The 26,089-nt window shown below is 41.5% G+C and overlaps 2 protein-coding genes across 2 annotated transcripts; both read right to left on the bottom strand.

Moving 5' to 3' along the window:
• Positions 1-283: 283 nt before the first annotated feature.
• On the bottom strand, positions 284-1,744 carry LOC139384826 (guanylyl cyclase-activating protein 2-like). The gene is made up of 4 exons (XM_071129720.1): positions 1,544-1,744; positions 1,260-1,409; positions 705-813; positions 284-411 (listed from the first exon to the last, which is right to left on the bottom strand). The coding sequence occupies exons 1-4, from the start codon at positions 1,742-1,744 to the stop codon at positions 284-286; spliced, it is 588 nt and encodes a 195-aa protein (XP_070985821.1).
• Positions 1,745-12,712: 10,968 nt separating this feature from the next.
• LOC139385082 (U2 small nuclear ribonucleoprotein A'-like) lies at positions 12,713-15,947 on the bottom strand. Its single transcript, XM_071130128.1, has 9 exons — positions 15,727-15,947; positions 15,416-15,563; positions 15,239-15,317; positions 14,953-14,999; positions 14,686-14,788; positions 14,236-14,315; positions 13,799-13,877; positions 13,317-13,410; positions 12,713-13,129 (listed from the first exon to the last, which is right to left on the bottom strand). Exons 1-9 carry the CDS (start codon positions 15,806-15,808, stop codon positions 12,840-12,842), a joined length of 1,002 nt encoding a protein of 333 aa, XP_070986229.1. The 5' UTR covers positions 15,809-15,947; the 3' UTR covers positions 12,713-12,839.
• Between the last annotated feature and the right edge of the window lie 10,142 nt (positions 15,948-26,089).

Here is a 26,089-nt window from a genome sequence, read left to right as displayed (position 1 = left end):
TTAAGGCTCCAATTAAGTCATATGGCCCAAATGAAATCATCTACAGATGAAGAAAAACTGCACTGCAGGTTCACTCAGAATGAAGATCTCATGGAATTTATGAAAGGTAATCGACACAACCATTCCTGTCCTTATAATTAAAACTAGCTTAAACAATCCGAATGAATCTGCAATGTATTTTTTCCTATTATGTGCAATTGATTTGGAACCTAATTTAGTTTAAGAAAAAAAAGGGGGAAAAAAATGAAGAAAACTGTTAAATTAAGATGTCTTTCCAGTCGTTTTAAAAGTGTGCGCTCTTCCTTCTCTGTTCCAGCACCCAGCCATAAGGGTTCATGTCCAGTTGGAGCATGTTCATGATCCATGGGTCTCGCTGGGCCCCCTTGATGAACTCCTCCAGGGTGATGTGACCTGTATGGGCCATCACAACAGAAAGGTTGTTCAGAAAACAAGGCAGACAGACAGACTGGAAGTTTCTGTGCAGGCCTACAGCACACCTAGACAAGCAGACCAGGGCCACGTTCAGTATGGAAACCTTGTGGAACGTTGCAGATAAACATGTCATGAACAGAGCTGACATGACTACATGTAGAAGAAAACAAGAGGGATTTCAAAACATCTGTTTGTTCCACAACATTGAGCTCTGCTGAATTGGCCCCCAATACTGCACATAATGTAAACATTCAGACTGAGTATGCACCTACCGTCCCTGTCCACATCCACAGTCTTCAGTATTCTTTCACACACTTCATTCATCGACTGCTGCATATCCTCCTGCTCTCTCTTGGACGTCTTCTTTAATCGATATATACTCTGGGGGGGAATTAAGGAGTAACAGTGTGTAACCAATACATACAGTCTATGGTTATAAATGATTTGGGCCAAGATCATTCACAAAGTAAGAGGGCCTAAAAACCTTTACTATTGTTAGGCCTAACTTACATCAATGGAACCTGTTTGCAGGTTTGCATTCACACTTAATGTTTTTACACATCAAAGTTGTTTTAGATTTGTAATTTAAACCACATCTCATACCAAAAGTAGCCTACACACACACATACAAACACACATAATTGTCTCATCAGAATTGTTAAAAGTTAGCCATCTGACCAGAAAGTTTTAACTGATAAACTGATTGTCTGCTTCAGCTTATTTACCACCACTGAAGAAGACACTCCCATAAGACCCTTGGATAATTTAATCACTAGACACCGAAGTGACTTTGTGGAATCCTCGGGCGACCTTCACTGGGTGCTTACATCAATAATAGCTCGCAGTTCTGTCCTATCTACATAGCCGTTGCCGTCCTTGTCGTATACTTTAAATGACCAGCGTAATTTGTGCTCCAAGTCCCCCCGGAAGACCAGATTCAAGGCTGCCACAAACTCCAGAAAATCAATGGTGTTATCCTGAAAAGACATAGACAAATTGAAAACAATCGTTTTTTTCCCTAAACTTAGAAAAACGGGTGTCCATGTTCATTTGCATGGATATAGAAAACTGCAAAACTCAGAAACATACAGCATACAATAGGCTATCTCACCCCATTCTTGTCAAAAGCTCGAAACATGCTCTCCGCATACTCAGAGACTTCCCCAGTTGGGTCGATGCCAAAAAAACGCTTGAACTCGTGGATAAATAAAACACCGCTCGGGCATTCTGTCACAAACTTTTTGTACATGTCCTGGAGCGCCTTGACATCGATCTCCGGGTCATTCTGCTCGGTCTGGTGTGTCTGTCCCATGTTTGGTGGTTGGGGGAGCGCTGTCCTCTGTTCTGAAACTCCTTGGTGCTGAGTCTCTGCAGTTGATCTACTAAAAAAGGTAATTAACAAACAGGAGGGGCTCCCGAGTTGGTGTCAGTAATTAGGAAAGACTCGATCATGAAAGCACTTGAACTGATAAGAGGTTGGACACCACAGAGGCTTCACTAATGTTTAAGTCAGGTAACTTGGAGCAGCTTTAAAACAGGAATTATGTCAGACAGGTTTCCCCAGGCCCCAAGGGTTGTGAATTGATAAAAACATATGATACCCTAGCCTATAGTCCCTGTATATACCCTCATGTCAGCCTGTCCTGAACATTATTCAAGGTAATGCCTACCTAGACACTCTCTCCGCAATTCAAATGATCATACATCTCCCCAAATGCTTTAATTAATCTGAAATGGAATTCATTAAAACAAATAAAACTCAATCTAGCACCCATGATAGACTGAACATATTATTTAATGAGGCTGTACCATCCCATCTCATTCTTTCTAGTCATTCTATTTATATGCTGTCAAGACTGTCATGACAGCACAGAAATGGAATCAATAGAAAACACAAAGCCCCTCAGACCAAGCTAATTTGTCTGGTAAAGTCCCTCAGTATGTGATTCTCATCCTATGGTTAATTAACTGTATTTCACTGTGGAACCATGGAGCTGCTGATCAACCAATCACTATGAAGGAATCGTCCATAACCAATGGTCCATGGATTATGCCAGAGGACATTCATTACTGTCACGTAAGCATTTCACATCGAAAGCAATTGTCCTTAAAGGGGTTCCCAGCTTGATGCCCGCAAATCTTCTCAGAACAGAACATCTTAATATAACAGAGAAGCCAATTAGGTGAGTGAGTGCCAGGACTTTCACAACCAGCCTGAGTCATTTTCATTGGGCACCAAATGGAACAAAACAGATTGAAACAGGGAGGGACTGCCTGAACTTGTCCAATAAGAAAGGCTTGTTTTCATTTTCTGTTGTAAAACACTTTTCTACGTCAACTACAGTATGCCCTGACGAATACAACCTAGGCCAGCCATAAACTACAGTAAGCCCTGACGAATACAACCTAGGCCAGCCATAAACTACAGTATGCCCTGACGAATACAACTTAGGCCAGCCATAAACTACAGTATGCCCTGACGAATACAACCTAGGCCAGCCATAAACTACAGTATGCCCTGACGAATACAACCTAGGCCAGCCATAAACTACAGTATGCCCTAACGAATACAACCTAGGCCAGCCATAAACTACAGTATGCCCTGACGAATACAACCTAGGCCAGCCATAAACTACAGTATGCCCTAACGAATACAACCTAGGCCAGCCATAAACTACAGTATGCCCTGACGAATACAACCTAGGCCAGCCATAAACTACAGTATGCCCTGACGAATACAACCTAGGCCAGCCATAAACTACAGTATGCCCTAACGAATACAACCTAGGCCAGCCATAAACTACAGTATGCCCTGACGAATACAACCTAGGCCAGCCATAAACTACAGTATGCCCTAACGAATACAACCTAGGCCAGCCATAAACTACAGTATGCCCTAACCAATACAACCTAGGCCAGCCATAAACTACAGTATGCCCTAACCAATACAACCTAGGCCAGCCATAGAACAACAATGTTGATAGTCATTTATGTCCGGAGGTCACACACACATTTGAAGTTGTTTTCTGGAATCTGTGTTTGTGTTTATTAAGGATCCCCGTTAGCTGCTGTCAAGGCAACAGCTACTCTTCCTGGGGTCCAGCAAAATGAAGGCAGTTATACAGTTTTTTAAACATTACAATACATTCACAACAGATTTCACAACAGTATTAAGTGTGTCCACTCAGGCCCCTACTCTACTACCACATATCTACAACACAAAATCCATGTGTACATGTGTGTATCATGTGCATGTTATCGTGTGTTATCGCGTGTTTGTATGCATGTGCCTGTGCCTATGTTTGTGTTGTTTCACAGTCCCCGCTGTTCCATCATTTTACTGCTTGCATGAGTTACACTATGTGGAATAGAGTTCCATGTAGTCATGGCTCTATGTAGTACTGTGCGCCTCCCATAGTCTGTTCTGGAATTGGGGACTGTGAAGAGACCTCTGGTGGCATGTCTTGTGGGGTATGCATGGGTGTCCGAGCTGTGTGCCAGTAGTTCAAACAGACAGCTCGGTGCATTCAACATGTCAATACCTCTCACAAATACAAGAGGTGATGAAGTCAATCTCTCCTCCACTTTGAGCCAGGAGAGATTGACATGCATATTATTAATGCTAGTCCGCTTACCACCATAAATATCTACCTCTATCACCCCAGTATCCCTGCACATTGTAACTTTCTTACTTTCTTGTGTTCTTCTTGTTTTTATTTCTTGTGTGTTTTTGTTCTACCTTATGTTAGTTTTAGTGCTACATTGATATTGATTACTGCATTGTTGGGTTTGGAGTTCGCAAGAAAGGCATTTCACTGTACTTGTGCACATGACATTAAAACGTGAAATTTTAAACTTAATTGAAACAGAAGATTTACTTTTGATTGAGTCGAACATGAAATCAAAGGGAAATCAACAAAATGAAATGTGAAATCAACAAAACTTTTAAAAACGTATTCGAGATTGGTGTCCCGTCCACGGGATGGTTAAGCTAATGTAGGCAAGAACATTTCCCAGGACATAGACATATCTGATATTGGCAGAAACCTTCAATTATTTTTAATCTAACTGCACTGTCCAATTTACTGTAGCTATTACAGTGAAAGAATACCATGCTATTGTTTGAGGAGAAGGAGCACAATTCTGAACATGGAAAGTTATTAATAAACTAATTAGGCACATTTGGGCAGTCTTGATACAACATTTTGAACAGAAATACAATGGTTCATTGGCTCAGTCTAAAACTTTGCACATACACTGATGCCATCTAGTGGTCAAAATCTAAATTGCACCTGGGCTGGAAAATTACATTATGGCCTTTCTCTTGCATTTCAAAGATGGTACAAAAGAATGCTAAAGAACGGTTGGTTTTTTCTTGTATTATCTTTTACCAGATCTATTGTGTATTATTCTCCTACATTCATTTCACATTTCCACAAACTGCAAAGTGTTTCCTTACAAATGGTACCAAGAATATGCATATCCTTGCTTCAGGGCCTGAGCTACAGGCAATTAGATTTGGGTGTGTCATTTTACGGGAAAATTGGGGGGAAATAAATGAAAGTCCTTATGTTGATGACTTTTTGCAAATCCAATCAGATTTCTATGTAGATTCAACATTATCTCATAAAATGTTTGTTGAACTGATGTGGAAACAATGTTGATACAACCAGTTTGTGCCCAGCAGAATAGCGTGCAGGTCCCTGGCACATAGAGGTTGAGAAACCCTGACCTTGCCTGCTGTGTCCTTGTCCTCACTAACTCTTATTTGACCTAGATTGTTTGTGTGTATGATTAATATGTAGGTTACGTGTGCTTTTTTGTAAAAATGTTTTTTTTAATTACTTAGTTGTTTATAAATCAAAAATCAAATCAAACTTTATTTGTCATGAAATGCTTACTTACATGGTAAGGTCTACTTGTTGTATTTGGTGCATGTGACAAAGTTTGATTTGATTTTTGATTTAAAAACAACAGAGTAAAAACATTATTTTATTTTGGGTTATGATCGGGTAAACAATGTCTTCATAAACAAACAATGTATAGTTTCAGAATATGGCAAAAGCTGTCATGTTGATCTCATTGACTGTCAGATCAAATCAAATCAAATCAAATCAGATTTGATTTGATTTGATTTGATTGACTGTCAGTCCTTGTATACATTACTCTACATTTGACATTTGTTACACTTACAGTATACAGTCCCATCCCCCAGTTTAAGTATTGGGGTTGCCGCTGGGCTGAAGCACAAATCCCTAACTGCCCCATTAAAAACGTATTATGGATCAAATCCCATTAGCGGGATCGATTTGACAATATTCAGTGAAATTGCAGAGCGCAAAATTCCCCCAAAAATATTTGAAATATTTAACTTTCATACATTCACAAGTGCAATGCACCAAATTAAAGCTTAACTTCTTGTTAATCTAGCCACCGTGTTAGATTTCAAAAAGGCTTAACGGCGAAAGCAAACCATGCGATTATCTGAGGACAGCGCCCAGCATACCAACACATGAAAATCAGATATCAAGCCGCCATGCGCGACACAGAACTCAGAAATAACAGTATAATTCATGCCTTACCTTTGAAGAGCTTCTTCTGTTGGCACTGCAATATGTCCCATAAACATCACAAATGGTCCTTTTGTTCGATTAATTCCGTCGTTATATCTCCAAAATTTGGATTCAGAAAAACACTGGTGCCAAATCGCCCAACATGACTACAAAATATCTAATAAGTTACCTGTAAACTTGTTCCAAACATTTCAAACTTTCCTAATCCAACTTTAGGTATTTTAAAACGTAAATAATCAATCAAATTTAAGATGGGATAAACTGCATTCAACACATGACGAAAACAAAGTGAACCACGTTCCAGGTCGCGTGCACCAAAACATTGGTGCACTAGGCGGGACCCTCGTTCTGAATAGCCGTACTTCTTCATTTCTCTAAAGAAAAATATCAACCAATTTCTAATGACTGTTGACATCCAGTGGAAGCAATAGGAACTGCAACCAAGTGCCACAGAAATCTAGGTTCCCAAAGAAAACCAATTGAAAACACAGTGAACTCCCCAAAAAATATTCCTGGATGGTTTGTCCTCTGGGTTTCACCAAGGAGTCTTGTTCTGAACACAGACCGTGCAAGCGGCGACAAATGCGGTGACATCCGGAACCATGGTAGGGACCAAAAGCGTTGTCGCACGTAATAGTTGGGTGGCCATCCGTTTGTGAGACTGCCCGGAAGGACCGTTGTCAGCTACAAAAGCGTCATCGTCCACTGGTCCCTGTAGCCACTCCTGGCTCGCCATTAATGTTGTGGTAAATGACGTAAACCAGTTGATGAGGGGATTGTGTCACTGGAGCCAGGAGAATCCCAAAACCACAGGAATCTGAGGAGACTTGATGAGCAGAAATTGAATAGTCTCGCTGTGATCCTCTGACACCCGTAGGTTTAAAAAATGTATTTATTTAACCAGGTAGGCAAGTTGAGAACAAGTTCTCGTTTACGATTGCGACCTGGCCAAGATAAAGCAAAGCAGTTCGACACATACAACAACACAGAGTTACACATGGAGTAAAACAAACATACAGTCAATAATACAGTATAAACAAGTCTATATACGATGTGAGCAAATGAGGTGAGATAAGGGAGGTAAAGGCAAAAAAAGGCCGTGGTGGTGAAGTAAATACAATATAGCAAGTAAAACACTGTAATGGTAGATTTGCAGTGGAAGAATGTGCAAAGTAGAGATAGAAATAATGGGGAGCAAAGGAGCAAAATAAATAAATACAGTAGGGGGAGAGGTAGTTGTTTGGGCTAAATTATAGATGGGCTATGTACAGGTGCAGTAATATGTGAGCTGCTCTGACAGCTGGTGCTTAAAGCTAGTGAGGGAGATAAGTGTTTGCAGTTTCAGAGATTTTTGTAGTTCATTCCAGTCATTGGCAGCAGAGAACTGGAAGGAGAGGCGGAGGGGAGTGTTATTATGAGTGACCCATCCTATAGAGCGCCCGCCCAGCGCTCTAACATCCATGGGAATGGAGAGGGGCTGAGTGGGGATGTTCAGCTCGGAAGTGACTCGGCTGTTGTCGAGATAATGGGGAAGATGGGCGACACCTGGAGGGAAGTGGAGACATTCACAAAGACAGGTGAAACAGATCAGGGTGTGACAGTTGTTCATCATTGCTAAACATGTTCAAGTCTTACCATAGATTTTCAAGCCGATTTAAATCAAAACTGTTACTAGGCCACTCAGGATCTTGTAATGTTTAGTGGTAGATTTGGCCTTGTGTTTTAGGTTTTTGTTATGCTGAATGGTGAATTAGTCCCCCCAGTGTCTGTTGGAAAGCAGACTGAACCTCTAGGATTTTGCATGTGCTTTGCTGTATTCCATTGTTTTCAACAAAAAAAACTCCCTAGTCCTTGCCAATGACAATGAATACAGTAGGGGGATGCAGTCACCACCATGCTTGAAAATATGAAACGTGTTACTCAGTGATGTGTTGTGTTGGATTTTGTTGTGTTGGATTTTCTCTAAACATAACATAACGCTTTGTATACAGGACAAAAAGTACATTTCTTGGACATATTTTTTGCAGTATTACTTAAGTGCAAACCTCTTGCAAACAGGATGCATGTTTTGTGAGCCCTTCAGAACAGCCAGAAACAACCAACAAAAAAGTACTTCACATATTTAATATATCTTGTCATTTAAAGTAATGTCACAACAATCTTGTCCAGCCATCAGTGTTTCTGAGTCATGTTGCAGAGTGGAGAATCAAGATGTTCTACTCTTGTAAGAATGGATAGTTACAGAGCAAGCTGATGACAATTATAGCAATCTGTCACTCTCCTCTCCTATCCTTGTTAAACCATGGGAGCTGTTTGCAATGGAGGTGTTAAGGAATTTACCTGTAAAAATACAGCTCCGTTCAGCTAAACCTGCTACTAGTTTTTTACAGGTTACGTAAGGAGGTTTCAGACTGGGTTTTTAGTGGTAAAAATGTACTTTTCTTTTTACCTCCTACCCCTTTCAAATATACAAAAAAGGTGGACCTTGATCCAACACCTGCCGCTTATTCAAACCAACTTTGTAACTGCATGTGCCTTACGCACATGGGCGAGTCAGTGCCACATTCATTTTTGCACCCCAAATAAGTTATCCTGCAAATCTATGCCATCGTGGCATGTTAGAAATGCCCTCTTTCTTTTATTGTGCTCATCATTAATGCAATGTTTGGTGACCTTATCAATGAACGAGCAGGCTGATTTATTCCACTCCTGTCGATAAAGTAAATGTTATTAATAGCCAATCCAATGTTTGAGCTACTTAATAAATGAGTGATGTGCCAAAACACCTGGGTCAAATTGACAGAAAATTGGTTTTAATGGTTGATGCAGCATGATCATGTTGATGTGGTAGAGTAAAGTAACATTAGTACAATGTTGACTCAACCAATGTTTGCAAGCAAGATGGAATGTCCAGAATACATAAATAGCTTTTATATATTCTTGATAAAACAGATATGTATGAAAATACCATTATAAAAAGGTGACATTCTGTACCTGCCTCATATTCATAATTTGATCTCAAATTCAAAATGCTGAAGTACAGAGTTTAATGTACAATTTTAGCTTCAGTGGTTAAGGTAAGGGTTACCTTTTGGGATGGGTTAAAACAAACAATATTACAAAACAATTGCCTTACCACTGGGATTGAACCTGCAATCCTCTGACCTGTACATCCCTGTTTAAACCCATCATCAACCCCATCCCAAAAGTCCTAGCTCATTGTGAACCTACTAGACATATGGGCTCTCGCGTTGCCCCTAGTAGATGGTAGGAAATGGCCATGGAAATAAAATTCCACCACATGCCACAATTTCACCATTTCAAATATGCCTAAATTCACCATAATCCACTAGAGTTTGGCCTGGATGCTGTTACGAATGGAACAGTCATCATACAATATCATACGAATTGGAGGATTTATAGTATAATATGTCTTGCTCTGAGGCCAGGCTGCTTGTTGTGTTAGCATTTGTGGCTAACTATAGCAGCTTGCAGGTTATGTGTAGTAACGTAGCAGGTTAGGTGAACTAATGTAGCAGGTTAGATTAGCAGGTTAGGCGACTATGGTTAAGGTTGGGGATGGGGAAGGATTAGCTAACATGCTAAGTATTTGCAAAACACTTGTGGTTAGCTAAAGTTGCTAACTTGCTAAAATGCTAAAGTTGTCCTGGAAACAATTCAAACATGCATGTTGAAACTGCTGTTTGCCCCTTTAAGTAACCAGACCATTCAAATACTACACTTTTGAGGGGAGGACAGCTCATGTTTTTCCAAGTGTTTGATACCATTCCATTAACTCCATTCCAGCCATTATTATGAGCCATCCTCCATTCAGTAGCCACTGGTAGGCACTAGCTACACTGCCTTCAGAAAGTTCACGCCCCTTGAATCCTTCTAAAACATGTGTTACATCCCACATTTAAAATATATTGAATTTAGACTTACTGGCCTACACACAATAACCCATAATGTCAAATCAAATGTTATTGGTCACATACACATGGCTAGCAGATGTTAATGTGAGTGTAGCAAAATGCTTGTGCTTCTAGTTCCGACAATGCAGTAATATCTAACAAGTAATCCAACAAATTCACAACGACTACCTTACACAGCGTTCTGCCCCTGAACAAGGCAGTTAACCCACTGTTCCTAGGCCGTCATTGAAAATAAGAATTTGTTCTTAACTGACTTGTCTAGTTAAATAAAGGTTTAAAAAAATGTAACGGGATGAATAGAATATGTACATATAAATATATGGATGAGCGATGGCCGTGCAGCATAGGCAGTAGATGGTATAGAATAGAGTATATACATATGAGATGAATAATGTAGGATATGTCGACATTCTTAAAGTGACTAGTGATACCTTTATTAAATGTATTAAAACGTCAGGAGATTTGTCTGTATGTTGGCAGCAGCCACTCTGGCAGTGATGGCAGATTTGTCTGTATGTTGGCAGCAGCCACTCTGGCAGTGATGGCAGATTTGTCTGTATGTTGGCAGCAGCCACTCTGTCAGTGATGGCAGATTTGTCTGTATGTTGGCAGCAGCCACTCTGGCAGTGATGGCAGATTTGTCTGTATGTTGGCAGCAGCCACTCTGGCAGTGATGGCAGATTTGTCTGTATGTTGGCAGCAGCCACTCTGTCAGTGATGGCAGATTTGTCTGTATGTTGGCAGCAGCCACTCTGTCAGTGATGGCACATTTGTCTGTATGTTGGCAGCAGCCACTCTGTCAGTGATGGCAGATTTGTCTGTATGTTGGCAGCAGCCACTCTGTCAGTGATGGCAGATTTGTCTGTATGTTGGCAGCAGCCACTCTGTCAGTGATGGCACATTTGTCTGTATGTTGGCAGCAGCCACTCTGTCAGTGATGGCAGATTTGTCTGTATGTTGGCAGCAGCCACTCTGTCAGTGATGGCACATTTGTCTGTATGTTGGCAGCAGCCACTCTGTCAGTGATGGCAGATTTGTCTGTATGTTGGCAGCAGCCACTCTGTCAGTGATGGCACATTTGTCTGTATGTTGGCAGCAGCCACTCTGGCAGTGATGGCAGATTTGTCTGTATGTTGGCAGCAGCCACTCTGGCAGTGATGGCAGATTTGTCTGTATGTTGGCAGCAGCCACTCTGGCAGTGATGGCAGATTTGTCTGTATGTTGGCAGCAGCCACTCTGGCAGTGATGGCAGATTTGTCTGTATGTTGGCAGCAGCCACTCTGGCAGTGATGGCAGATTTGTCTGTATGTTGGCAGCAGCCACTCTGGCAGTGATGGCAGATTTGTCTGTATGTTGGCAGCAGCCACTCTGTCAGTGATGGCAGATTTGTCTGTATGTTGGCAGCAGCCACTCTGGCAGTGATGGCAGATTTGTCTGTATGTTGGCAGCAGCCACTCTGTCAGTGATGGCAGATTTGTCTGTATGTTGGCACCAGCCACTCTGGCAGTGATGGCAGATTTGTCTGTATGTTGGCAGCAGCCACTCTGTCAGTGATGGCAGATTTGTCTGTATGTTGGCACCAGCCACTCTGGCAGTGATGGCAGATTTGTCTGTATGTTGGCAACAGCCACTCTGTCAGTGATGGCAGATTTGTCTGTATGTTGGCAGCAGCCACTCTGTCAATGATGGCAGATTTGTCTGTATGTTGGCAGCAGCCACTCTGTCAGTGATGGCAGATTTGTCTGTATGTTGGCAGCAGCCACTCTGGCAGTGATGGCAGATTTGTCTGTATGTTGGCAGCAGCCACTCTGGCAGTGATGGCAGATTTGTCTGTATGTTGGCAGCAGCCACTCTGTCAGTGATGGCAGATTTGTCTGTATGTTGGCACCAGCCACTCTGGCAGTGATGGCAGATTTGTCTGTATGTTGGCAGCAGCCACTCTGTCAGTGATGGCAGATTTGTCTGTATGTTGGCAGCAGCCACTCTGGCAGTGATGGCAGATTTGTCTGTATGTTGGCAGCAGCCACTCTGTCAGTGATGGCAGATTTGTCTGTATGTTGGCAGCAGCCACTCTGTCAGTGATGGCAGATTTGTCTGTATGTTGGCACCAGCCACTCTGGCAGTGATGGCAGATTTGTCTGTATGTTGGCACCAGCCACTCTGGCAGTGATGGCAGATTTGTCTGTATGTTGGCAGCAGCCACTCTGTCAGTGATGGCAGATTTGTCTGTATGTTGGCAGCAGCCACTCTGGCAGTGATGGCAGATTTGTCTGTATGTTGGCAGCAGCCACTCTGTCAGTGATGGCAGATTTGTCTGTATGTTGGCAGCAGCCACTCTGGCAGTGATGGCAGATTTTCTGGGCTAACAATGTAAGAAATACAAAAAAATAAAAAATGACTGCAGTTTCCTAAGGACCTGAAGCGAGGCGACCATCTCTGTCGGCAGCATCTTACTGTTGATGTCGAATTATGTTTTTACAAATTAAACTTTTAAAGCTGAAATGTTTTGTGTCAAGTTTTCAATCCCTTTGTTATTGCAAGCCTAAATAATAAGTTCAGGAGTAAAAATGTGTTTAAGTCACATAAGTTGCATGGACTCACTGTGTGCAATAATAAGTCTGATATTTTAAAAAATCCACTGATCAATAAAATATACCACACCATTTTAAAGTGAAATAAAAATCTGGAAATGTATTAACAAATGTATGACTGTATTGGATAAGACTGTATAGACATCAGTTTATTCTGGATCAGTAATCATTGGTTGCATCGTTTTGTAAAAAAATGTTTATTGTATTTTCATTTCTCAAAATAACTCAAAATGGCATTACATGCATGCTCAACAAATATAAACTTACAAATCAAGCAAGACTTGAGACATGAGATCCGCATAAAACGATCATGATCCGTTAACCGGTGAGTCTTCATCCATATCATCGTCCTCAGACTCATCTTCCTCAGACTCTTGTTTTTCACCCTCCTCCCCCTCTTCTTTCTCCTCCACTTTTTCCTTTTCTACCTCCTCCACCTCCTTGACATCTACCTCCTCCACCTTTCCCTGTACCTCCTCCACCACATCCTCTTCCATCTCCTCCACTCCATTTCCTTCCTCTGTCTGTATCTCTCGTTGCATATGTACAACCCCGTTCTCCTCCTCTTCCTCTTCCACCTCCACCATTTCCGGGGGGACTGCAACAGGAGAAATAAAGTCCTGAAACAGTCAAAGAACCATATATGCAAACCCCTCTGCCCCATAATGCTGTTTACTTTGTCCATCGATGGCTCATTTAAATACTCAGACAACGCAGGATATGACAGACACACAGTACATGCCTTGGACATGTCATATGGAGAAGATCTAGTCGCCTGTACACACCTTGTCTGACCTCCCGTCCGGGGATCTGACCAGCCTGCAGCATCCCCTTCAACCTCTCCACCTCGGCCAGAGACGAGGCGTTAGCTATTGCATTCTGGGTAGGGCACAGAACAAATGTATTAGTTCATACATACAGAACCATTACATTAGATGGGCATTTCGGTTGTGATGAACAGACTCTTTTTGAAAGAACCATTAGAGTAGATTGCCAGTCCCGTTACATTCATTTGTTTAGCAGACCATAAATTGACCATTAAAATTGTGAACATTACATTAGGTCAATGGAATAGTGGTATAGAAACTGAGCTGTCCACGCCATAGTGTGTCACTGTCTGAAAACAATGACGTAGGTCTAATCCATGTGTTGCAATGAGTTTGAAATACACAATCTGTGGAATGAAAGCTCGCCAAAAGGAACAAACTACACAGCGAGTGTACATTTTCTGGTGCTAAATAAAATGTATAAATAAATTATGAAGTGCCTTGATCGCTTCCACGTCAGCGGGAGACGGTCCCATCTTCTTCTTCTCAGGCTGCTGCACGGCAGCTCCGGGGGTGAACCTGAGAACGCACACCAGCAGAGTTAGAGAGAACATGGAGGGGATGGGTGCTTCTCTAGCCTCTCAACCAGTGTAGTATCTCAGGTGTAGTATCTTTTCTTATTGAGTCAAATAAACTGATACGACAGGAAATGCCAGAGACGGCGCTCCTAAGAAACACTGTTGCATGGGGGGTGTTCACAGTAGTTGGGTCAACACATATTTAGATACTCCAGTTGCTACGCAACACCCCATCTACAAGAGTGATCGGTGGTGCAGATAGTCCAATTCTAGAGTGTTCCGGTGATTGTCCGACACCCCCACCAGCCAGTGTCCAGTGATTCTAAGGAGCTGCCGTCCGACAGGGACTTTCATCTTACGTTTTGGTCCGCTTGGCAATATCCTTTGCAAGCTGAGCACCTCGTTTGCCCTTGAACATTTTCTCCGCCTCCTGACGCTCCTATGGTAATACATCACAGTTAAAGTGAGAGCTTTTCCAATCAGACAACGACACCTTCACGAGAAGGATGGACAGAGGTTTGGGAAAAACATACAAATACAGCACTTTCTGTATGGAAGACAGAGCTCTCCTATACAATTCCTTCTATTCTGCAGGCTTCTTTATCATTGCACTGCAAAGATGAAAAACTAGGGCCTTCGTAGGCCAAGTCCAACGGTATGTGATTGTTTGCCCTGACTAAAGGCCTACATCATTACAAAAAACAACGTTGTTTCATACAACCTGACCTGTGTTATAAATGACCACCCTTTGGACCTGGTAATGACAACGCTTTTCTATATTTAGTTTCTGAACGATGGCATGCACTTACCTTTAACTTGACCTTCTGGAAGTCAAGCACGTGAATCTGGGGAATTTTGTTGATGACATAGAGCCTGTAGTGTTTCTTGTTGGTCACTGGATTCCTTAGGAGACTGAGATGTCATAAAATCAGAGATTACGATATTGACTCACAAAACACAGGATTTAGGTGCACAAATATAGCAACTCATCTTGTCCTGCAATTTACAGTGAAATTAATGCATGAATCTGACTTAACTAGGTGTTGTAGTAGAGGCAAGTATTGATCATGAGATACCTGAGAAGGGTCAATGTCTTCACTGAGGCTAGCGGATCCAAATCACCCTGGAGGTAAAAGCACATTTAAAAACATGCCAACACATTAAAAACAAATCGATGGTTCAACCGCTGTAATTTAACGCAGGAGCACACTCATGTCACAAATATTGCTAAATAACAGCACAGGTCATATTTTTCCAATCAACAACATGCGTAAGTAAAATGCTCCCAATCAGTAATTATTTTAAAAGATCTGATCAGATAAGGCCTTGACCGATTCACTGATGAGATGTGTGATAACTCACCAATTCCTGGATGTTGTTGCTTGTGAGGATCAGCTCCCTCATACTCGGCAATGCCTGTTCAAGGTTTTCACCAACACGACTGTGGGGAGCACACAAAACACAGTGATAGCTAGCTAGGAAGCTAACCTTAAAACGAATTCTAGCAATCCTAGACAACACAATTACTGCGAAAGTTACCATATTCTGTTGTTGTTCATGAGCAACGTTTTGAGCCTCTTGAGCAAAGGGAAGCCGTCCAGTTTTCTGATTTCATTGTCAGAGAAATCGATGGTATCAAACTGGTCAAGTGTAGCCCCAAGGTTTTCAAGTACAGGAATTTTGTAACCTAAATGAGAGCAGAGCATACCAGCATAAGGTTAGCCAGATAGTTTTGATGGTGTAGCTAGCAGTTAGCAATCACTATCCATCAGTTATTACAGTGCGAAGGCCTAGCCAACCAGAGTTAGCTTTTCTAGCTAGCTAGCATGAAATGCGAAGGTTTATTTTACCTCGCAGATCCAGCTCTCTGTCGCGCACGGGGTTTGTGTATTGAGCAGCCTGCTCAATTAGCTCTGCCGATAATTTTACCATATCGACGGCTAACTGGGAAAGCAAAAAAATGTAATAAGCGGGTTTCTTGATTTAAAAAAAAATCCAGTCCTTACAATGCTTTTTCAACACGCTGCCGCCCGGAAGTAAGTCTACTCCCACAATGCAACTCGGTGTAAACTAATAACTGGTCAAATTTAATCGAGCGCGCTCTAGCGCTGAGATCTTAATAGGTTCAATAAGTGTCTGATGATGACTGATAATCATTCAAAGACAACTGTCAGGATCTCACGGGGGTGACTATGTATTTGTCTAGAAGCTTTCCAGAACCTTATTCACTTGATAAGGGTCTCACCAGACCGAGATAGCTGCACATCTCTATTGCCCCTTCTTCTTCAGTCAGTGAGTTCTGGAATCCTTGGGACGTCCCTACGCTAAACTTAACCCCGACCCTTACCCTAAACATTTAAAATGTAATCTTTAATGGGGCAGGGATGTCCCAAGGATCCCGGATCTTCTTGTAACTTTCTGGCGGACTAGATGCTTTCCGGCTTATTGCTGCCACCCACAGGTCAGTTTAGGTGTTATCCAACTGGTATTATCAGAGAGGAAGAGGCGAGATGATAATTGAGATTGCACGGTCAAACTACATCTCTTCATTTGGTTGAATTTGAGTAATTTAGCAGATGCTCTTATCCAGAGCAATTTACAGTAATGAGTACCTATATTTTAATATTGCTTCCTACTTGCCCCCCATGGGAATCAAACCCACAACCCAGGTGTTGCTAGTGCCATGCTCTACCAACTGAGCCACACACATATCAATAAGTGAGTGCAGTGATCTTTTGGTTTCTCAGTTATGGCAACTTATTTGAAAGTCACCTAGGCATAACATGTTTCTGAATTCCAATTAGATATCCTCTGTTCATATACAATGATAATCCCATTTAGCGTGTTATTTACCCGCAGGTAGGTTACTAATAGATTTTTCTCAGCTTCACCTCGCCCACAGGAAGTTAAGCAGGGCAACTTATCCTCATCTTTGCTATAATTGGGACCATTTCTTCCCTCTCTAATCCTCTGATGGTGTGGTCATCCTTTTATGTGTTATAAACAGACTGGTGCCTTAGCTCTGCAATTGTGTGCTTATTGTCTTTTAAAGGAGTAGTTAAATAATGGACATGGGTTCTGAGGGGGTATCCAGCGATCTGCTAGGTCAGCATCAAAGTGAAAGTGAAAGAAATTATTTCATCTTGAAGGGTAAGGAAGGGTGGGACCCACATTTAAGGGATTTTGATACTTAAAAAAGAAACTGTGTGGAGTGAATGAATGAATGTGTGTGGGACCCTGATAGTGGAATATGTTGTGATGTGAAGATGAACATTAACATGCACAGTGCCATGCTGTCTGTCTCTCTTGTTTGTGATGCTGGGAATAACATCCCCATAACAGTTCAGTTCATCCTAAAAGATGACTCATGCACACAGGATCTACAGTATATGTACATTCAAATAAACCAGGTGTAATAGACTTACCGTGACATCATTGCTGATGAGTGTTGTCAACATTTCTGTTGTCTGTCTTGTCTTGCTGGTTACTGACCGAAACGCGGCAATACATGTGCAGAGGTAATTGTGCGTGTGGATGTAATCTTTTACAACGATAATGAACATACTAAACTGTATTAGTTTTACTAAGCTACCTGCCTTTCTTCTCTCTGGGATCTCTCTCTCTGTCCCACAGGTATGGGACACAGAGAGAGAAAACCCACAGACACTCAGCCCTCTGTGGAATGAGCTTGACGCGTGATTTAGAAGAAAGACATTTACTTCTCACCCAACAACAGTAATGATGGTATGACTGTGTGAGAGACGTCCTCATTAAAAAACTGCAGTGGATACAGACACTATGAAGCTTTTCAACCAGACTGGAGAGACACAGAATCAGTCTCTTTCTACAGTATCTATTTCTATGCTCATTCCTCTCAGGGTCTGAAATGTTGAAGTGATTCACACCAAAGTTCAAAGGCGCAATATATTTGCCATTGTTGGTTGTAATTTTCCTGAACCAAATATATTCAACTTTTACAAGTTGTGAAATGATTCACTGCCCTTGCCTAGTTTTTACATTTTCGCCTTAAATCAAAATAATACCAAATCTAAGATGTCTTGATTGCATTAGTATTGCTGTGCCACACCAAAATTATTTCAGGTGCAAACATTTCTTTAAGTTGAATGTACAATAACAGTAGTTCAAATCAGTCCACAGTAAATGATCCCCGCCTTTTCCAGGTCCCTCAACACATTTAAAAATGGGGGAAAACAGCATGTTAATGCAATATATTTAGTTTAGCTTTATTTTTACATTTATTGCAGACCAACAGAAAGAAGCATTATCACAAGATTTATCAGAACAGCCATATTCACTATTCATTAACCGAAAGGCTTTATGATCCAAATATGTGCATGCAACAAAGCAAAAACCATGGTTCATGACCCACTTTGTAAGAATTGTGTTCTCTGAGAACCGCCAAAGGTTATTACTTTCTTGAAGTGAACTTTCACACAACCTGATGACTTACTGTTCAAGTGAAAACACTATGGGCTGGTTTCCTGGATAGAAATTATTAAACCTAGTCCTGGACTAAAAAAGCATGCTCAATGGAGAATCTCCATTTAAATAGCCTTTTAGCCCAGGATTTTACATCATCTGTGCTGTCTGGGAATGTGAATCAATATTTTTGTGAAGTTAGATGTTCTGGTGATGTTTTAGACATTCAAACAAAGTGGACATGGAATCAGTAAAAATCACAAAACCTTCTAGGCTGAAATTGTTGCTATCTAAACATTTTGAGTTTGACTTGACTGAATATTCCAATATAGAGCATGTCACAAGTAAAAAAATAAATATATAATTGCATTTGAATTATAAAGCAGATCCCACTGGGCACAGACGTTAAATTTCTAGTTTTGATTATACAGTGCCTTGCGAAAGTATTCGGCCCCCTTGAACTTTGCGACCTTTTGCCACATTTCAGGCTTCAAACATAAAGATATAAAACTGTATTTTTTTGTGAAGAATCAACAACAAGTGGGACACAATCATGAAGTGGAACGACATTTATTGGATATTTCAAACTTTAAAAAAAAATCTAAAACTGAAAAATTGGGCGTGCAAAATTATTCAGCCCCCTTAAGTTAATACTTTGTAGCGCCACCTTTTGCTGCGATTACAGCTGTAAGTCGCTTGGGGTATGTCTCTATCAGTTTTGCACATCGAGAGACTGACATTTTTTCCCATTCCTCCTTGCAAAACAGCTCGAGCTCAGTGAGGTTGGATGGAGAGCATTTGTGAACAGCAGTTTTCAGTTCTTTCCACAGATTCTCGATTGGATTCAGGTCTGGACTTTGACTTGGCCATTCTAACACCTGGATATGTTTATTTTTGAACCATTCCATTGTAGATTTTGCTTTATGTTTTGGATCATTGTCTTGTTGGAAGACAAATCTCCGTCCCAGTCTCAGGACTCCATCAGGTTTTCTTCCAGAATGGTCCTGTATTTGGCTCCATCCATCTTCCCATCAATTTTAACCATCTTCCCTGTCCCTGCTGAAGAAAAGCAGGCCCAAACCATGATGCTGCCACCACCATGTTTGACAGTGGGTATGGTGTGTTCAGGGTGATGAGCTGTGTTGCTTTTACGCCAAACATAACGTTTTGCATTGTTGCCAAAAAGTTCAATTTTGGTTTCATCTGACCAGAGCACCTTCTTCCACATGTTTGGTGTGTCTCCCAGGTGGCTTGTGGCAAACTTTAAACGACACTTTTTATGGATATCTTTAAGAAATGGCTTTCTTCTTGCCACTCTTCCATAAAGGCCAGATTTGTCCAATATACGACTGATTGTTGTCCTATGGACAGAGTCTCCCACCTCAGCTGTAGATCTCTGCAGTTCATCCAGAGTGATCATGGGCCTCTTGGCTGCATCTCTGATCAGTCTTCTCCTTGTATGAGCTGAAAGTTTAGAGGGACGGCCAGGTCTTGGTAGATTTGCAGTGGTCTGATACTCCTTCCATTTCAATATTATCGCTTGCACAGTGCTCCTTGGGATGTTTAAAGCTTGGGAAATCTTTTTGTATCCAAATCCGGCTTTAAACTTCTTCACAACAGTATCTCGGACCTGCCTGGTGTGTTCCTTGTTCTTCATGATGCTCTCTGTGCTTTTGACGGACCTCTGAGACTATCACAGTGCAGGTGCATTTATACGGAGACTTATTTACACACAGGTGGATTGTATTTATCATCATTAGTCATTTAGGTCAACATTGGATCATTCAGAGATCCTCACTGAACTTCTGGAGAGAGTTTGCTGCACTGAAAGTAAAGGGGCTGAATAATTTTGCACTCCCAATTCTTCAGTTTTTGATTTGTTAAAAAAGTTTGAAATATCCAATAAATGTCGTTCCACTTCATGATTGTGTCCCACTTGTTGTTGATTCTTCACAAAAAAATACAGTTTTATATCTTTATGTTTGAAGCCTGAAATGTGGCAAAAGGTCGAAAAGTTCAAGGGGGCCGAATACTTTCGCAAGGCACTGTGGGTACATGTACTTCTGGCCTTGGGGATCCGGTTTTGAGTATTTGTCACTGGCAGAGTATTTTTGCATTTACAGCAAAGTAGGTGCCGTCTCCATACAATGCAGCTGCAAAAAAATATTTTGGACTTGTTATGAAATTCTCTAAACCTTTAAATCATTGCAGACTGTAGAGTAAATGCAGGAGAAAGCTTATTGCATTTGAATAGAAAATGTGCAAAAACATCATGCCAATATATACAGTGGGGAGAAGAAGTATTTGCTACACTGCTGATTTTGCAGGTTTTCCTACTTACAAAGCATGTAGAGGTCTGTACTTTTTTTTAATCATAGATAAACTTCAACTGTGAAAGATGGAATCTAAAACAAACATCCAGAAAATCACATTGTATGATTTTTAAGTAATTAATTAGCATTTTATTGCATGACATAAGTATTTGATACATCAGAAAAGCAGAACTTAATATTTGGTACAGAAACCTTTGTTTGCAATTACAGAGATCATACGTTTCCTGTAGTTCTTGACCAGGTTTGCACACACTGCAGCAGGGATTTTGGCCCACTCCTCCCTACAGACCTTCTCCAGATCCTTCAGGTTTCGGGGCTGTCACTGGGCAATACGGACTTTCAGCTCCCTCCAAAGATTTTCTATTGGGTTCAGGTCTGGAGACTGGCTAGGCCACTCCAGGACCTTGAGATGCTTCTTATGGAGCCACTCTTTAGTTGCCCTGGCTGTGTGTTTCAGGTCGTTGTCATGCTGGAAGACCCAGCCACAACCCATCTTCAATGCTCTTACTGAGGGAAGGAGGTTGTTGGCTAACATCTCGCGATACATGGCCCCATCCATCCTCCCCTCAATACGGTGCAGTCGTCCTGTCCCCTTTGCAGAAAAACATCCCCAAAGAATGATGTTTCCACACCCGTGCTTCACGGTTGGGATGGTGTTCTTGGGGTTGTACTCATCCTTCTTCTTCTTCCAAACATGGTGAGTGGAGTTTAAACCCAAAAGCTCTATTTTTGTCTCATCAGACCACATGACCTTCTCCCATTCCTCCTCTGGATCATCCAGATGGTCATTGGCAAACTTCAGACGGGCCTGGACATGCGCTGGCTTGAACAGGGGGACCTTGCGTGCGCTGCAGGATTTTAAACCATGACGGTGTAGTGTGTTACTAACGGCGTAGTGTGTTACTAGTAACACACTACGCCGTCATGGATTAAAATCCTGCATTTTTTAAAAGCCTGTCACATCTGTGAATGTGGAATGTGTTTTGTTGGTTGATTGAAAAACAAGAAAACTTAAAAAAACTTTACATTAAATTTTTTTTTGTTGAAAAAAATCATCTCCAGCACCATCACCTCCAACATCAACATGTGTAAACAACATCAACATGTTTAAACAGCAGGTATTTATTGCAGTCAAAAAGATAGAAGAAGATACATGTTACCAATGACAGAAACACTGCCATATTCTAGTGTACATCATGTCATTGTAATACTGGAGTGGGCTAAATCATGGTCACACAGTGTTTCCTGGTAGTCTTCAAAAAATCTACTTCGAAAACAAAGGTATACACCTCACACAAATGGTTAAACACCTGTACCATGTCAGATATACAGTTGAAATGTATACCATTTTGAGTTTGCATCCCACACTATATACATCACAGACGACTGAGATATAACAAACCCGTTTAACTTTTATTTATTCTTATTTTACTATTTGCTACATTGTAGAATTATAGTGAAGACATCAAAACTATGAAATAACACATGGAATCATGTACTAACCAAAAAACTGTTAAACAAATGAAAATATGTTTTAGATTTTAGATTCTTCAAAGTAGCCACCCTTTGCCTTGATGACAGCTTTGCACACTTGGCATTCTCTCAACCAGCGTCACCTGTAATGCTTTTCCAACAGTCTTGAAGGAGTTCCCACGTATACTGAGCACTTGATTGCTGCTTTTCCTTCACTCTGCAGTCCAACTCATCCCAAACCATCTCAACTGGGTTGAGGTTGAGTGATTGTTGATGCCAGGTCATCTGAGATCGTCGGTTCATCTACTCTGCGTCTCACAAAGAAGCGTTGGTTGGAACCAGAAAATCTCACATTTGGACTCATCAGACCGGTCTAATGTCCATAGCTTGTGTTGCTTGGCCCAAGCAGTCTTTTCTTCTTATTGGTGTCCTTTAGAAGTGGTTTCTTTGCAGCAATTCGACCATGAATGCCTGATTCACACAGTCTCCTCTGACCAGTTGATGTTGAGATGTGACTGTTTCTTGAACTGCAAAAGGGCTGCAATCTAAGGCTGGTAACTCTAATGAACTTATCCTCTGCAGGAGAGGTAACTCTGGGTCTTCCTTTCCTGTGGTGGTCCTCATGGGAGCAGTTTCATCATAGCTCTTGATGGCTTTTGCGACTGCACTTGAAGAAACTTTCAAAGTTCTTTAAATTTTCAGATTGACTTACCTTCAGGTCTTAAAGTAATGATGGACTGTCGTTTATCTTTGCTTATTGGAGCTGTTCTTGCCCTAATATGGACTTGGGTCGATTACCAAATAGTGCTATATTCTGTATACCCCATCTACCTTGTCACAACACAACTGATTGGATCAAACACATTAAGAAAGAAAGAAATTCCACAAATGAACTTTTAACAAGGCACACCTGTTTAATGTAAAGCATTTACCTCATGAAGCTGGTGGAGAGAATGCCAAGTGTGTGCAAAGCTGTCTTCAAGGCAAAGGGTGGCTACTTTAAAGAATCTAGAATATACACTTTTTTGGTCACTTAATGATTCCTTATGTGTTAATTAATGTAGAAAATAGTCAAAACAAAGAACAACCCTGGAATGAGTAGGTGTGTCCAAACTTTTGACTGGTACTGTATATATATATATGTATATATATATATAAAATTATGTCATGCAATAAAATGCTAATTAACTACTTAATCATACCATGTGATTTTCTGGATTTTAGATTCCGTCTCTCACAGTTGAAGTGTACCTATGATAAAAACAATTATAGACCTCTACATGCTTTGTAAGTAGGAAAACCTGCAAAATCGGCAGTGTATCAAATACTTGTTCTCCCCACTGTATATATACACTGCTCAAAAAAATAAAAGGAACACTAAAATAACACATCCTAGATCTGAATGAATGAAATATTCTCATTAAATACTTTTTTCTTTACATAGTTGAATGTGCTGACAACAAAATCACACAAAAATTATCAATGGAAATCAAATTTATCAACCCATGGAGGTCCTGATTTGGAGTCACTCAAAATTAAAGTGGAAAACCACACTACAGGCTGATCCAACTTTGATGTAATGTCCTTAAAACAAGTCAAAATGAGGCTCAGTAGTGTGTGTGGCCTCCACGTGCCTGTATGACCTCCCTACAACGCCTGGGCATGCTCCTGATGAGGTGGCGGATGGTCTCCTGAGGGATCTCCACCTAGACCTGGACTAAAGCATCCTCCAACTCCTGGACAGTCTGTGGTGCAACGTGGCATTGGTGGATGGAGCGAGACATGATGTCCCAGATGTGCTCAATTGGATTCAGGTCTGGGGAACGGGCGGGCCAGTCCATAGCATCAATGCCCTCCTCTTGCAGGAACTGCTGACACACTCCAGCCACATGAGGTCTAGCATTGTCTTGCATTAGGAGGAGCCCAGGGCCAATCGCACCAGCATATGGTCTCACAAGGCGTCTGAGAATCTCATCTCGGTACCTACTGGCAGTCAGGCTATCTCTGGCGAGCACATGGAGGGCTGTGCGGCCCCCCAAAGAAATGCCACCCCACACCATGACTGACCCACCGCCAAACCGGTCATGCTGGAGGATGAAGCAGGCAGCCGAACGTTCTCCACGGCGTCTCCAGACTCTGTCACGTCTGTCACATGTGCTCAGTGTGAACCTGCATTCATCTGTGCAGAGCACCGGGCGCCAGTAGCGAATTTGCCAATCTTGGTGTTCTCTGGCAAATGCCAAACGTCCTGCACGGTGTTGGACTGTAAGCACAACCCCCACCTGTGGACGTCGGACTACCTGAGCCACTGCACTACCTGAGCCACTTGTGTGGGTTGTAGACTCCGTCTCATGCTACCACTAGAGTGAAAGCACCGCCAGCATTCAAAAGTGACCAAAACATCAGCCAGGAAGCATAGGAACTGAGAATTGGTCTGTGGTCACCACCTGCAGAACCACTCCTTTATTGGGGGTGTCTTGCTAATTGCCTATAATTTCCACCTGTTGTCTATTCCATTTGCACAACAGCATGTGAAATGTATTGTCAATCAGTGTTGCTTCCTAAGTGGACAGTTTGATTTCACAGAAGTGTGATTGACTTGGAGTTACATTGTGTTGTTTAAGTGTTCCCTTTATTTTTTTGAGCAGTGTATATATATCAAGGCCAAACTCTTGAGGCCAAAGAGGGTGCTTTTGGTAGTTGACTGCAGGAATGGCAAAGGGTACTTTAGTAAGAACATTGGGGGCATAAAGTAATAAAAATCAAACATACACTGAGGGTACAAGTCATTAAAAAAATATTCCAAATCCTGAGTTGCACCCCCCCCCCCCCCCCCCCCCAACAGCCTCAATTTGTGGTGACATGGACTCTGGATACATCAAAGTTACCCTAGTAAGAACATTGGGGGCAGAAAGTTTTAAAAAAGTAGACATAGATGTTTACTGCAGGGTGTGATGAAATCTTTCAACTTTCACTTTATTCCTGACCTGCTTCACTAGAATAAACTGTGGCTGCTGTTCAGAATTCTCTGGAAGCCTCTTCCTGTTGGCAAACAGTCTGAAGCTTGTGAGGGATTCTCTACATTACATACAGTCTCTGCCCTAGCCTAGTCATTCAGCTGCCCAGAGATCAGGTTACTCTGCTGAATTTGGAATAATACTGGCCCCTAAGACTTAAACAAATGTTTACAGATGCACCATTGAGAGAAATTTTGACACTGAATAGCTGTCTACCACCCGGTTACTCAACCCTGCACCTTAGAGGCTGTTGCCCTATGTGCATAGACATGGAACACTGGTCACTTTGATAATGCTGCATACTGTTCTACCTACTTCGTATGAATATACTGTATTCTAGTCAAGGCCTATCCAATAGCTGTACAAATATTATTCTATCCTACGTATTCTTCAGATATACCACATTCTATCCATACACTGTCCATAAGGTCTTTACATCCCATCATATATACGCTACCGTTCAAAAGTTTGGGGTCACTTAGAAATGTATTGTTTTGAAAGAAAAGCAAATTTTTTTGTCCATTAAAATAACTAAATTACTATTGTAGCTGGAAACGGCTGATTTTTTAAAATGGAATATCTACATAGGCGTACAGAGGCCCATTATCAGCAACCATCACTCCTGTGTTCCAATGCCACGTTGTGTTAGCTAATCCAAGTTTTTCATTTAAAAGGCTAGTTGGTCATTAGAAAACCCTTTTGCAATTATGTTAGCACCACTAAAAACTGTTGTACTGATTAAAGAAGCAATAAAACAGCCCTTCTTTAGACTAGTTGAGTATCTGGAGCATCAGCATTTGTGGGTTTGATTACAGGCTCAAAATGGCCAGAAACAGGAAGCAGGTGAGCTGGATGTTTTGTGGTGGAAAAAAATAGCCGGTCGAGCATAACACGTCAACACTGTTACCCATTGATAGACAGGCTAGAAATGTTTTAACGTTGGTCAAGCT

The sequence above is a fragment of the Oncorhynchus clarkii genome, chromosome 26 (genome assembly GCF_045791955.1).
Source record: "Oncorhynchus clarkii lewisi isolate Uvic-CL-2024 chromosome 26, UVic_Ocla_1.0, whole genome shotgun sequence".
Classification (NCBI taxonomy): Eukaryota; Metazoa; Chordata; class Actinopteri; order Salmoniformes; family Salmonidae; genus Oncorhynchus; species Oncorhynchus clarkii.
Note: the sequence above shows the minus strand (reverse complement) of the source record. Positions and strands in the feature narration are given on the sequence as shown.

Bases quoted from the DNA above. Each gene is read 5' to 3' on its own strand.
- LOC139384826 (XM_071129720.1), bottom strand. From the start codon at position 1,744: ATGGGACAGACACACCAGACCGAGCAGAATGACCCGGAGATCGATGTC. The intron at 1,410-1,543 runs GTGAGATAGCCT...ATGTCTTTTCAG, and splicing joins GAGCTTTTGACAAGAATGGG to GATAACACCATTGATTTTCT. The intron at 814-1,259 runs GTAAGCACCCAG...ATTCCCCCCCAG, and splicing joins AACTGCGAGCTATTATTGAT to AGTATATATCGATTAAAGAA.
- LOC139385082 (XM_071130128.1), bottom strand. From the start codon at position 15,808: ATGGTAAAATTATCGGCAGAGCTAATTGAGCAGGCTGCTCAATACACA. The intron at 13,411-13,798 runs GCACTTCATAAT...TGCCCTACCCAG, and splicing joins CTGACGTGGAAGCGATCAAG to AATGCAATAGCTAACGCCTC. The intron at 13,130-13,316 runs GTGTGTACAGGC...CTCCTGTTGCAG, and splicing joins CGGACGGGAGGTCAGACAAG to TCCCCCCGGAAATGGTGGAG.